General features: G+C 39.7%; 1 protein-coding gene across 1 annotated transcript; it reads right to left on the bottom strand.

The window, feature by feature from the left end:
• Window positions 1-1,327: 1,327 nt before the first annotated feature.
• Window positions 1,328-8,895, bottom strand: LOC121394500 (protein kinase C epsilon type-like). The gene is made up of 7 exons (XM_041565663.1): window positions 7,603-8,895; window positions 6,281-6,385; window positions 4,717-4,821; window positions 4,094-4,213; window positions 2,837-2,937; window positions 2,157-2,321; window positions 1,328-1,453 (listed from the first exon to the last, which is right to left on the bottom strand). Exons 1-7 carry the CDS (start codon window positions 7,649-7,651, stop codon window positions 1,328-1,330), a joined length of 771 nt encoding a protein of 256 aa, XP_041421597.1. The 5' UTR covers window positions 7,652-8,895.
• Between the last annotated feature and the right edge of the window lie 4,963 nt (window positions 8,896-13,858).

Here is a 13,858-nt window from a genome sequence, read left to right as displayed (position 1 = left end):
AATAGCCAGCACTGTGTGTTTGCTCATAAACCGGTGCAGACAAGGCCAAAATCACCGATCCTTCACATGGCCCCTGTCATTCCCCACCATATGTTCTCTGGTTTGAGGTCATGTAAGACACACATGGCACAGTTTATATTCAGAATGATGTCCAAAACGCAACTATGTATATTAATAGTGACGGCTTGGAGAAGAATTTTAGATTTTTTTCTTGACCGATGAACGATCCGTTCTCGTGCAGGAAAACTGATTACCCACCATAATTATGAGGCATAAAACCTTTTAGAAAAAAAGAAAACACCAAATCACTTTGTAAGTCCCATCTCATATCCATTTAATATATTGCTTGAGGCAGTGTTTCTGTGGGTTGTACTCCAGTCTCCAGTAGCATGCAGGGTCGCTTCAGTAAATGCATGGGGCCCTGTAGGCACATTTTCTGGGCGCCCCCCCCCCTGGGTCCCCGCCCACCCTCAAGCCCCACCCCATATCTCTTTCAACCCACAGTAAAAGACCACACAGATTATCAGAGCTAAACATTGACCCCCTAGCTATAAAAAGCCATTGGTGGCCAGCCAGCCCCCCCGCCCCCACGTTATTAAAAAGCATAGTGATCAGGGGCCGCCATGCAAGTAAAAAGAAAAATTGAATGAACTGGACCCCTCACACGTTATAAAAAGCCATTAGTGAATCAGGGGCCGCCATGCAAGTAAAAAGAAAATTGATGACGGACCCCCCCCACTCAATTTATAAAAAGCATTAGTGATCAGGGCCCCCCCCTGCAAGTAAAAAAATAAAACTGATAGCCTGGGCCCCCCACCAAGTTATAAAATAGCCATTTGGTGGCCTCGTTTAAGTTAAATAAAAACTTGGTAGCCAGGCCCCCCAATTTTAAAAAAATTACTTGCCAGGGTTTCTGTCTAAGGGGATTTTCTCCTATTCAGATTTGCTGTACCCTCATTGGTTCTTTAAGGATAAGTCCAGGTAAAGCTGTACAGGGATTAGATAGGGAAGTAGGAACTTCCCCTTCAGCCTATCCAATCCCAATGCAGCTTTAACAGGATTTAATCCTTAAAGAACCAATGAGGGTACAGAAAATCTGAATAGGAGAAAATCTTGCATGCACGGCGCTGCTGTCCTATTTTCTGAAGCATGCAGTACGCTGAAAGCAGGGGGCTCAGCTAATCAAGTAAATGAAGCATGGCCTGCCCCCATTAGACACAAAACCCTGCGGGCCCAGGACAACTTTCCCCCCTGTGCCGTCCCCTGATTGCGGCCCTGCTAGCATGTTACTTATAGTGTTACGTGACTGGTAGATATCCATTGTATTTTAGTACTTCTGTCTAAGGAGCTTGCTACTTACAGCACGTTGCTTGTTACTCAGACGTCCTCGGTCCTCGATGATGTTCTCCAGTGTTCCGCCATTGACGTACTCCAGGGCTAGCAGGATTAGTGACTGGTTATAAAACAGAAAGGAGAAGGTGAAGCATAGAAATGGATAGGACAAAATAGGAAGATGATCATTTTAATTCATTTAATACAAAAATATGCAAAACAGCATAATAATTACAACAAACTAAGATAACTCCAGGTTAGACAGAACACAATACACTAATATTAATAGCAGTATTGGTTCCACAACTCAGTATTCTAGATTATAATAATGGGTAGGGGTTTAAAGTTGGGGGCTCCCTGGAATTTTTTGTTCCGGGCCTCCTCTGCACATAAATACAGCCACACATACTCACGGGTCACCAGTGACCCCCCACCAACATACTCACGGGTCACCAGTGACCTCCCACCACACATACGGATCACACGGGAGCCCCTGCCACACATACTACCGAGGAAGCTGACCCCCACTGGGCTCCATATACCCCGGGCCACTGATACTGGGATAGGGTCCTGCTATACTTTAGTAGCTGAATGAAACTACAGAGAAGGGTACAGATATATGTGGTTTTATATACATATAGTAGAGACCTCAGGATAGGCTGCTATATATATATATATATATACCTATCCTGTAGTAGCATCACATTCACTAACAAGGTGGCAAGGCTCTGTGTAAATACAAATATGCCATATGAAATACTTTTATTATCAGCATAATATGTGCAGAAAGCAGACAGCCCCTAGCAGAGTTCACTACCCTGTACCTTAGTTTGGAATGTTGCCATTGCCCGGCATAGAAATGGGCATCTGCCAGCAATCTGGAGAACCGATGCCTCTCGTCTGACATATTCAAAATCTTCCTCCCGCTGCTTCTCAATGATCTTGATTGCAGTTAGTTGGTTCTTGATTTTAAACGATGCCAACACCACCTGGGAAAGAAGAGCGCAAAGGAAATAAATATTACTGGGTTTCCTATATGTAAATGAGTGACTGTAGCTCCACTCATATTGGTAATTCAACAAAGGATGAGCCATAAAATATTCAGTATTTCCATTTTATCCTAATAGCCCCACAATTTTGTACTGGCAATAATGTAACAGTCAAGGGAGACAGGATGTGATAAATTAGCATGATAGAGAAGGTTTTTTTTTTAATTTGTTTGTGCTTTTTTAATAATAATTTATTTACCCTTTAAAAAGGTAAACGTCATATGTGTGTGCTCTGCCTGGGACTGACCATCCTTCTTCAATAGGAATGAAGATTGGAGTGTCCTTTAGATAAGGGAAAATATTCTCTAAAGCAAATAAAAGAGCATGTACTTCCACTGATCAGAGAAGAGTTTACATGTTAAATTTACATGATTAATTCTCTTGTGATTTCTGTCTCCTTTTGGTTTCATACCAGATCATTACAATAGATTTTCCCATAGAAGCTCATCACTCACCTTGCCGAAGTTGCCTTCTCCTAGTTCTTTAATAAGGCTGTAATTTTCAATATCGAGGTACTCCGATGTTTTGGCGTCCTCTCTAACCTTCTCTTTTCCTCCTAGGGATTTGTAAAAAAGACAATGTAACTAATTCATCCAATAAAGAAACATCAAATGTTATGTTAAATAATTATAATGTCCTTATATTTAAGGTGCAGTCTTCATATCCCGTGATTAATACAAGTCAAGGGTCCCTATTATGGTGGTATATTCCAAAATCAGCCACCAGGAACAGCATGGGGTCAAGTTAGAAAAACCAATAATTTACAGTAGGCCCCCAGGGCAACAAAACATTATTTATAGACCATTTGATTGTAAATTACAGTCACTAGGGGTCATTTATCAACACTGGGCAAATTTGCCCATGGGCCGTAACCAACAGCAACCAATCAAATTGCTGCATTCATTGTTCTGCTAGCAGCTGCCTTAAAAAAGCGAATCACTGATTGGTTGCCATAGGTAACTGCCCATGGGCAAATTTGTCCAGTGTTGATAAATGAGCCCCACTGTGAGCTATCTATCCATTGATGCAGTGATCTTAATGGCATGTCTAGAGTTAAAGGGGTGGTTGACCATAGTTAACTTTTAGTATGTTATATAATGATCAATTCTAAGCAACATTTCATTTGGTCTTCAGTATTTATTTTTTATTGTTTTGTAATTACTTTCCTTCTTCTTCTGACCCTTTCCAGCTTTCAAATGGGGGGTCACTGACCCCATTTAAAAATGCTCTGTATAGCTACACATTTATTGTTACTGCTACTTCTGATTACTCGTCTTTCAATTCAGGCCCCTCCTATTCATATTCCCGTCTCATTCTAATCAATGCATGGTTGCTAGGTTATATTGAACCCCAGCAACCAGTTTGCAGAAATTGCAAACTGCAGAGCTGCTGAATAAAAAGTTACATAACTCAAAAACCACCAATAATAAAAGTTAAAGAACAATTGCAAATTGTCTCAAAATATCACTTTCTGCATCATACTAAAGGTTAACTCGTTAACTAGTGGAGTGCTCATTGGCCATTTCTGCAGTAATATTACAAGCAAGGCTGGGGTTAAAATGTACCATAAATTACCATACAGCCATTGAAATTAATAATGAATGTATATTGGAAAGTTGCTTTGAATGACTGGGCGTGTGAGGAACAGTTTTTTTGGGTTGAACACCTCTTCAAGTCCAACATCAATATCTTTCAAATTTTTTTGTCCTTACCAGCTGGGCTCTGCTCTGGACTTCTTGGTCTTTTCCTTCGCTGTGGATATTGCTTTCGATCCACATCTCTGTCAATTTGTTTATTCGTCTCTATTTCTTTACATGTAATCTTTTCCTCTGCTAAAAAAAAAAAAAAAAAAAATGTTACTTTGTGGCTCTTTAACCACTAATTTAATCAGGGACTCATTTATCACTTTTGGCCATGTCATGCACATGATGTGGCTGTTTTATGTGCAACATAAGTGCTAAATTCTACTGGTACAGTTACCGATAGCAACCAATAAAGTCATTTAATTAATTTGAACTGCCAGTGCTCTAGTTTACAGCTCCCTGATCATCAGTGGAAGAAGGAAATAAATTAAAGATGGCCGTCTGTTCTACTGTGGAATACATGGACATCTTTAGAAGTTTCAGCTAGACAGGGAAGGCAAAGAGAGACAAGCAGCATTGGGAAAAGAAGAGAAGTTTGCGGTATTCTGTTTGGGTGAGGTAATCTATGCATTGATGCAGTGATCTTACTGGTATGTCCGATATTGACCAAATTACCATACAACCACTGAAATTTGTAATGAATGTATATTGCAAAGATGCTTGGAATATCTTTCAAGTTTTGTTCCCCTTACCAGCTGGGTTCTCCTCCGGACCTTTCAGTCGTTTGCTTCTCAGTGGATATTGCTTTAGTCGTTCTATGCAAATCCTTAAATCCTTCAGCTTTATCTTTTTTCCTGCTAAAAGAATAAAAATCACATTGTAATTTCAAATTTAGCCAGGGACTAATTCAAGGCCAGAACTAGGGGTGGGCAGAAGAAGCACCTGCCTAGGGTGCAACAATAGAGGGGGTGCTGGGCAGGTACATGATAAAGTGTTTTCTGTCTACCCCTAGTGCATGTTCACTGACCACTATTACTCTTGCCTCCCTCTCTGTCACTTTCCCTTCCCCTCTGTCACTCTCCCCTCTCCTCTGTCACTCTCCCCTCTCCTCTGTCACTCTCCCCTCCCTTGCCTCTGTCACTCTCCAATCCCTTGTGCAGCGGGGGAGTGGGGTGACTAGCCGGGTTGCCTAGGGCTTAGCTTGGCAAAAAATTAGTGCAAAGAGCATTTGTTGTTTAAGGGGCAGATTTATCAATGGGTCGAATTCAAAATTCAAATCTCCTGATTTTTTTTTAATGGCCAAAACAGTCAAATTCAATTAGGGGGTAATTCCAATTCAATTTGAGTTAAGTCAATGGGAGAGGTCCAGGGATTATTTTGGAGTTGTTTGTAGCCTTCCTGACATTCAAGTTTTTTTCAGAGAAAAAACTCGAAGCAAGGTTTTTAAAATTCTAATCAAATTTTTCTATTCAAATTTGATTAGAGTTTTTGGTTAGATCCCATTCGTCCGAGTTTGAAAAATTCGATTTTTAATTCGATTTAATAAATTGTGGATCCTTTCCCACATTATACAATAAATGCCAGAGGTTATTAGCACCCAAAATATACTATATAACATGAGAGGCAGCAGACACAGGCAACCCAAATGCATATACAATCAGAGGCAGCATGGAACATTATATATAGGGAGAGGCTGTGGTTACTGGCACAACAATTACATTATATACAGTACAAAGCAACGATTACTGCCACCCCAATAATGTTACCTACAGTGAGACCCAGTGGTACATTAAATACAGTCAAAGGCAGTTGGCACAGGTATCCCAAGCACTTTATGGTGCCAACAGATACTGGCTCCAAAGAGCATTATACCCAATTCAGGCCCTTCCTATTGATATTCCTGTCTCATTCAAATCAATGCATTGTTGCTAGGGTATTTTGAACCCTAGCAACAAGTTTGCAGAAACTGCAAACTGCAGAGATGCTGAATAAAAAGCGAAATAACTCAAAAACCACATCTAATAAAAAACTAAAACCTATTGCAAATTGTCACAGAATATCACTTTCTACATCATACTAAAGGTTAACTCAAAGGTGAACAACCCCTTTAGTGGAGTGTTCATTGGTCATTTCTGCAGTGATATTACAAGCAAGGCTGGGGTTAAAATTTATAATAAATTACCATACAACCACTGAAATTTGTAATGAATGTATATTAGAAAGATGCTTTGAAATAATGAGCCTGTGGGGATCTGTTTTGGGTTGAGCAGCCCCTTAAGTCCTACATCAATATCTTTCAAGTTTTGTTCTCCTTACCAGCTGGGTTCTCCTCTGGACTTCCCTGTCTTTTTCTTCTCAGTGGATATTGCTTCAGACGTTCTATGCAAATCCTTAAATCCTTCAGTTGTATCTTTTTTCCTTCTAAAAAAATAAAAATCACTTTGTGACTCTCTAATTTCTAATTTAGTCAGGGATTCATTCAAGGCCAGAACTAGGGGTGGGCAGAAGATGCACCTGCCTAGGGTGCAACAATAGGGGGGTGCTGGGCAGGTACCCAAATGCATTTTATACAATCAGAGGCAGCATGGAACATTATATATAGGGAGAGGCTGTGGTTACTGGCACAACAATTATATTATATACAGTACAAAGCAACGGTTACTGCCACCCCAATAATGTTACCTACAGTGAGACCCAGAGGTACATTAAATACAGTCAAAGGCAGTTGGCACAGGTAACCCAAGCACTTTATGGTGCCAACAGATACTGGCTCCAAAGTGCATTATACCCATTGAAAGGGAGCGCACACTGGTACCCAAACTATATTGCATACAGTAAACATCATATACAGGCACACATAGTAACCTACATATAGTGATGCCTCTAAAACTATATTAAACATTAAAAGCCAATGCTTTTTGCCCAAGCAATTTATGGTGCCAAAAGACACTGGCACCATAGGGCACTATACACACTGGAAGTGCATAGTAGAACTCTAAATATGTTGTAATACAGTAAACATCATATACAGGTACTCATAGTACCCTACATTTATTCATTTAGTAGTGTCTCATGCTCAACTACTACATCAAACACAGGGAAAGACAGTTGGCATAGCTGCCCCAAGCACATTATATTCTAGCAACCAAAGGACACTGGCAACATGAATGCACTGGAAGGAGAGCATAGTGATAGCCAAAAAATGTAGTATACAGTATACATTATATACAGGCACTCATACTACCATACATATAGTCATATAGTGGTGCCTTAACTATATTAAAAGCCAACAGTTATTGCCCAAGTAATTTATGGTGCCAATGGACACTGGCACTATAGGGCATTATACACATTGGTAGAGGTACTGGCACTCTAAATATATCCTATACAATAAACACGATATACAGATACTCATAGTACCATTCATATAGTGGTGCCTCAACTATATTAAACATGAAAAGTCAATGGTGTTTGCCCTCCAAGAACATTACATACAGTAAAAAGTAGAGGACATACACTCCCTATGTTTTTTATACAAAATGACAGGTGGGGGCACAGTCTCTGCATATTTAACACATGAGTCACAGGTTATATAATTATATTCTTAAAGCAATATATTTTGTGTTTCTTCTCCTTACTAGCTGGTTCCTCCACTGGACTCTCAGATATTCTCCTCTTCTTCTCCATTATTCTTCTTTTCCAAGGATGTTCTTTCTTCTTCTTCTTTCTTCTTCTTCTGCTGCTTTTTTCTTCCTCCGCACTACAAACTCACCTTTCTGCTCAAATGTCTTCTTCTATCGCTGTAATCTCCAAAAACTCTCTCCAACTCACACAAGCTCCCTGCAGTCACTCCACACTGGCTAAATGACAGTTATGACAGTTGGCTCCTGAGAGCTGTTGTTTGAGTGGCATGTGCCAGTTGAGTCTGAGCAGCAATTGAAAAGAATACACAACACAACACAACACAGAATGGTCATATAATGGAACATATAAATCTGCAATTCACCAATATTGGATGAAATATGACTATAAAATCATTATAAATAATAAATATAAGCTTGGCAAATTTTCTTTTGACTAATACCATTTTCATATGTGATACAATTTCCACACCATGCTTGGATGCATCAGGCACAATTGAGGTGGGCGCCACTCCCAGAGTGTCGACCATAACACAGGAATTCTTGTTAGAAAGAATTCTCAAGAAGCATGGCGATTTGCCTATATGTAAAGGACCCTTAAAGATGCTTAAGTTCTGGGGGAAAGCAATGCAAAAAATATAGTCAGCTACACTGATTTGTGCATATTGCCTGATGTTGGGCTCCTGTGATAAAGTGACAGGTGGCACAAAACACATAAGGCCGGCCTGTATGTCAGAGCCATTGTCGAGTGCAAGCTCATATGCTGCTCCACAGAATGTATGGAGTATGGAATCATATGCTTTGAGGAACAGTGGATACTGTCATTATATACACTCTGGGTTCCTATACTATTGGGGACAGAGAATAGAGTAAATATATGGGCACTGGATCCTACACCTTGAGGGACAGGGAACACTATGGACTCTGGAGGGGGCACTGTCATTGTATGAGCTCTGGGATGATACACCTTAAAAGAGGCAGAGGAGACTTGTAGATGGGCCCTAGGTGTTAAAGGAGAAAGAAAGGTGCTCTTTACTTGGGGGTGCCAAAAGTTAGGCACCCAAGTGATTGTATTTACTTACCTCACACCCCAGACAGTGCTCCTATCAGCAGAAAACTGAAAACACCGGCCCAGGGTACTTCCAGCGAGCACCACAGAACGATCAGCTTCTGGCGTCTTGTTTGATCGTGCGGGTGCACATACACAATACAGTGAAAAGCTGAAACTTTTTTCCACCTATTTTGTTCTACTGCATGTGTCTGGCCCGGGAAGTTTAAAGAAAGAAGAAGAAGGAAAAGGATCACTCTGTGATGCTCACTGGAAGAACTCCCGGACCTGCGCAGTTTTCTTACGGGATGTCAGGTAAGTAAATACAATCACTTGGGGTGACTGACTTTTGGTTTTTCCCTCTCCTTTAAAAGGGATTGTTTATCTTTTAAAGGGGTGGTTTACCTTCAAGTTAACTTTGCTATGATGTAAAATGAAAAATTCTAAGCAACTTTTCAATTGGATTTCATTATTAATTTTTTATGTTTTTTTTTTTTAAATTATTTACCATAGTCTTCTGACTCTTTCCAGCTTTCAAATGGGATTGCTGACCCCATCTAAAAACAAATATTCTGTAAGGCTGCACATTTATTGTTATTGATACTTTTTATAACTCATCTATCTATTCAGGCCCTATACTAGTCTCTTATTCAAATCAGGGCATGGTTGCTAGAGCAACCAAATTGCTGAAATTGCAAACTGAAGCGCTACTGAATAAAGACCTTAATAACCAAAAAAACTACAAATAATAAAAAACAATTGCAATTTCTCATAATAACTCTTACAGGGTTAGTGAGTAATTTATAGATGCAGGTTCTAGGCCTGCCAGGGGTACAGTGGGATATGTGTGTGGTAGGGAATAAAATCTTTATGAGGTGCCATCAAGTTGATACAGTGGCCTTATCCACTTCATCCCCAAACCCCCAAAATACCTCAGTGAATTACTAGAAACATTTTTTTTACATTGTTAGAATGGTAGCATCAGGAATGAAGAAGCACAAGGACAAGATAGTTTCCACCTTCAGTGTCAGACTAGGGAGTCAGTGACCCATGGGCTCTGCCACTTTGAGGGCCCACCACCCTAGCCATGGAGGCCCGCAGCACTGAGACTCACCCAGTCACACACCACTCCCCAACATGTACCTCTTCCCCAGTACATTCCTCCAAGCCACTCCATGTACAATCTCCCCAACATTTTAGAAATAGAAAGAGGGACAATGTAGAGTAGGGGTTTTTATTAGCAAGGGTTTGTTCTCCTTTAAATAAGCCCAATAGGCTGGTTTTGCTTCCATTAAGGATCATTTACAAGGTACTGTTTTATTATTAAAATCTTTAAAAAAAAAAGAATATAGTTTTAAAAAATCTGCATTATTTGGATTAAACTGGAGACAGCCTTTCCATAATGCTGAGCTTTCTGGATAACGGATCCCATACCTGTACCCTTAAACCACTGGAAAAAACTAAGGAGTGCCCAAAACCTACTTTATTTATGAAAATTGTGTCTATACAAATGCAGAAGATATCTGCAATTCATTTTTTGAGTACTTCGAAACTCAAATTTTTTGAGATTTATTATACCTCAACCCTGGAAATAACTTGAATCCGAAAATACACCATCTAAAACCTGTCGAGGTTATGTAGAAGTCAATGGCAGAGGTCCCTCGAAGATGTGATGATCGAGTTTTTTTCAGTGGGTTTTGCTCGAAAACTCGCTCAAGTTTTTTTCCAGCAGGAAACTTGATTCATTCGAGTTTTTGGGTTTATTAACCCTGACTTCACTGATTCGAGTTTTTTGCATTCAAGTTTTTTCTTAAATTAGAAACCATTCGAGTTGTATGTTCATCTGAGGTCTAAAAAAGCTAATATAGCACTAAAATTCAACCTTTGATAACTAACCTCTTAAATATGAAAATACTCTACTGTATTAATATATATGTATCAGGAAAAAAGGAAGATGTAAGGGTCTCATTAAAAAAAGCAAAAATACCAATTTATTAGGCCAACATTTTGTTCCTCTCCAAGACCAGCTTGTTGGTCTTGAGAAAAGTTGCAGGGTAGACCCACTGACCTCATAAACTAGTATTTTTGCTTCTTTCATTAAGACCCGTGAGTTCTCCTTTTCTTCTAATATGTCAATATTTACTCATGGTAAAATTGGTGCATGAGCAGTTGAGAGGTTTACTCAGACTGACAATGCAACCCACATCTTTCATTCACAGTAACATCTCAATTTGCCTGGCAACAGTATGTGGGAATGGAAATCTTAAGATTTTATTTAGGCACAATTTTAGGGATGCACCAAACCCAGGATTCTGACAAATTTCAGAACTTTTAGCAGAATCCGTATTCAGCTAAATCCTGTGCTGAGCCGAACTCAATATGAAACCTTAAAGTCATGTAACTTTAAAGGACATGTAACCCCCCCCACACACACAAAAATGTAATCAGTGAACAGCCTCTTGAAATCAGTTCTTCTTAGTCCAGATTTTTAAACCTGCCCTCCAGTCTAACAGCCAATAAACAGATGGCATTGCTGTTCCCATAGCAACTGTGCTCTAGTTGTCTGCTCCTATTTTTTTCTCCTGAGTTCAGCTTAACCAATACAGTGCTCAATCTAATTAGAACTTTTTATCAAAGTATTTTAAGCCTGTGTAAGCCTGCATTCTTGATTGCATGAACTGTACAGCACACATATGATGTCTGATGTAAATGTCACTGAAGTGTCAGAGGTAAAATGGCCTCCAGGTGAAAGCTGCTATTTGTTTTAGGAAAATGTGTTGGCGCTGGCGAATAGAAGGAAAGGGGAGATGTGCCAAAGTTATATACGAAAATAAAGGGTCTACATGTCCTTTAAGACTGCAAGGGAATTATGTAATAAAGGCACTAAGTCTGCCCAGGAGCAGTACCCCATAGCAACCAATCAGCAGGTAGCAAACATTGTATTGGTTGCTATGGGTTACTGCTCCTGGGCAAACTTAGTGCCTTTTATTACAAATGGGGTTTAACCTTTAAAACCGGTGCAATTTGTTTTAAAATTTCCTCAAACTTGAATATACAAATTAGAATTGTGATTAAATTTGGGATTCAGACAATTTTTTGTGGAGTATTTTGCTAAATCCAAAAATGACACATTCAATGCATACCGGCTAGATTGTGACTATTAAAAAACACCCTCCTTAGCACTAAATATATGCCTTATATATACCTTACCACTTATAGAAGGTTGAACATCAGGAAAAGATGTCATTTTTTTCAACCCTTACTCCACAAAAAAAGGCCACAAAAATGTTTAATAAAAAACCAATACACATAAATCCAGTAGTTGCTCCCAGTGCTGAATAAATAGATCAGTGGCTGCGTAGCCCAAAGACAATAGCCAAACTGTACAAATGATCAATGGATTGTTCAGGGTTCTGGTCACTGTGCTTGGCTGAAGAATTGACAGTACATGTGTTGATATGAGTTTTTCTGGCCAAATCAACATTTATTTGACCCTTGAATCATTTTTATTTGGTAGACTGATGGCTTTGAGTTAATTTTATAAACATTTACAGCAGTGGCGGAACTACCGGGGGAGCAGGGGGCCAGGGCCCGCAACCCCTCAGGGTCCCCCGGCTGCTCGCGCACCACTGAAATGCAGACGAACATCACGTACGGGAGGGGGGGCAGGGAGCCCGGCTGCACGTCCCATTACTGATTTACAGCAGGGGCAGCTTTCAAAGCTACAGATGCTGTATGTTTAACATACATTTTGGTTAGACCACTAGTTTGTATGACAACTGAGGCAACTTTCATTCACAAGTATGTGTTTAAATTGAACTCAGGATGCTTAATAAATCTGGAACTCTGGATACATCTGTATATGGACAGCAGCTTTTTTGTACTGTTCTGACCAAAACTCAGTGCCTGTTTGCCTAATTCTTTTGTTTCCCATTGAAGAAAAGGAGAGATGGAAAACACTGCATTTACTTTTCTGCTACGTCAAGGTTGTAGCCTGACATGAAGACAACTACGGAAAACAAGAGAGAATAAGTTCCTCTGTATACAAAAAGCTAAGTCACTATTTAGGCGAGCCAACCACAATTCAAGCTACGAAAATACTTAATATATTTTTATTAAAATTTATTATTTATATAGCACATACACATTTATGCAGCCCCTTACAAAGGATTTTCATCATTCACATCAGTCCCTGACCCAGTGGAGCTTACAATCTTCCATATTTCCTGGTACACATAAGGCTAGAAATTTTCAATTAGTGGCATGATTCCAGCAAAGTTTATCCAAGATCTAGTGAATTACCTTTTCATGTGCTATTTCACAACCCTGCAGCCTATGATCTGCTTTCAAAATAAAAGCGAGGAACGCAAAATAAATAAAAGCAGAAAAGATAAGTGCAACATTACACATAAATATATATGAAACGATGGATCAATTAAAGTGATACTGACACGTTTCTATAAAAATAGGGTCGTGTCTGTTTCAGTGAAAAGAATCTGCACGCAAAATATAAGCAGTTAAAAGCTCCCCAAAGCCGCCCCCAGTCCAGTGAGCCATAGTAACGGAGACCCTCCGACAATCTGGGCGGCTAAGTGGCAGATGAGATTCGATGCTGAATAATGCAAATTTAAAGTTCACTCTACAATATAAAATTTCATTCCTGAACCAACAAGTGTATTTTTTTAGTTGTAATATTGGTGTGTAGGCAGCCATCTCAGTCATGTGCTTTCAGAAAGAGCAAGCACTTTAGGATGGAACTGCTTTCAGGCAGGCTGTTGTTTCTCCTACTCAATGTAACTGAAGGTGTCCCAGTGGGACCTGGATTTTACTATTGAATGCTGTTCTTAGATCTACCAGGGCACTGTTATCTTATGGTAGGGAGCTGCTATCTGGTTACATTTCCATTGTTCTGTTCATTGCTGTTGGGGGGGTGTGATATCACTCCAACTTTCGTTGCAGCAGTAAAGAGTGACTGAAGTGCAAGAGCACAAGTCACGTGACTGGAGACAGCTGGGAAACTGACAATATGTCTAGCCCCATGTCAGATTTCAAAATTAAATAAAAAAAATGTTTGCTCTTTTGAGAAATGGATTTCAGTGCAGAATTCTGGTGGAGCAGCACTATTAACTGATGTGTTTCGCGGAAAAAAACGTTTTCCCATGACAGTCTCCTTTTAAGCAAATACAAAAGGGGGGTTGTGGGAGC

Source organism: Xenopus laevis, chromosome 6L (genome assembly GCF_017654675.1).
Source record: "Xenopus laevis strain J_2021 chromosome 6L, Xenopus_laevis_v10.1, whole genome shotgun sequence".
Classification (NCBI taxonomy): domain Eukaryota; kingdom Metazoa; phylum Chordata; class Amphibia; order Anura; family Pipidae; genus Xenopus; species Xenopus laevis.
Note: the sequence above shows the minus strand (reverse complement) of the source record. Positions and strands in the feature narration are given on the sequence as shown.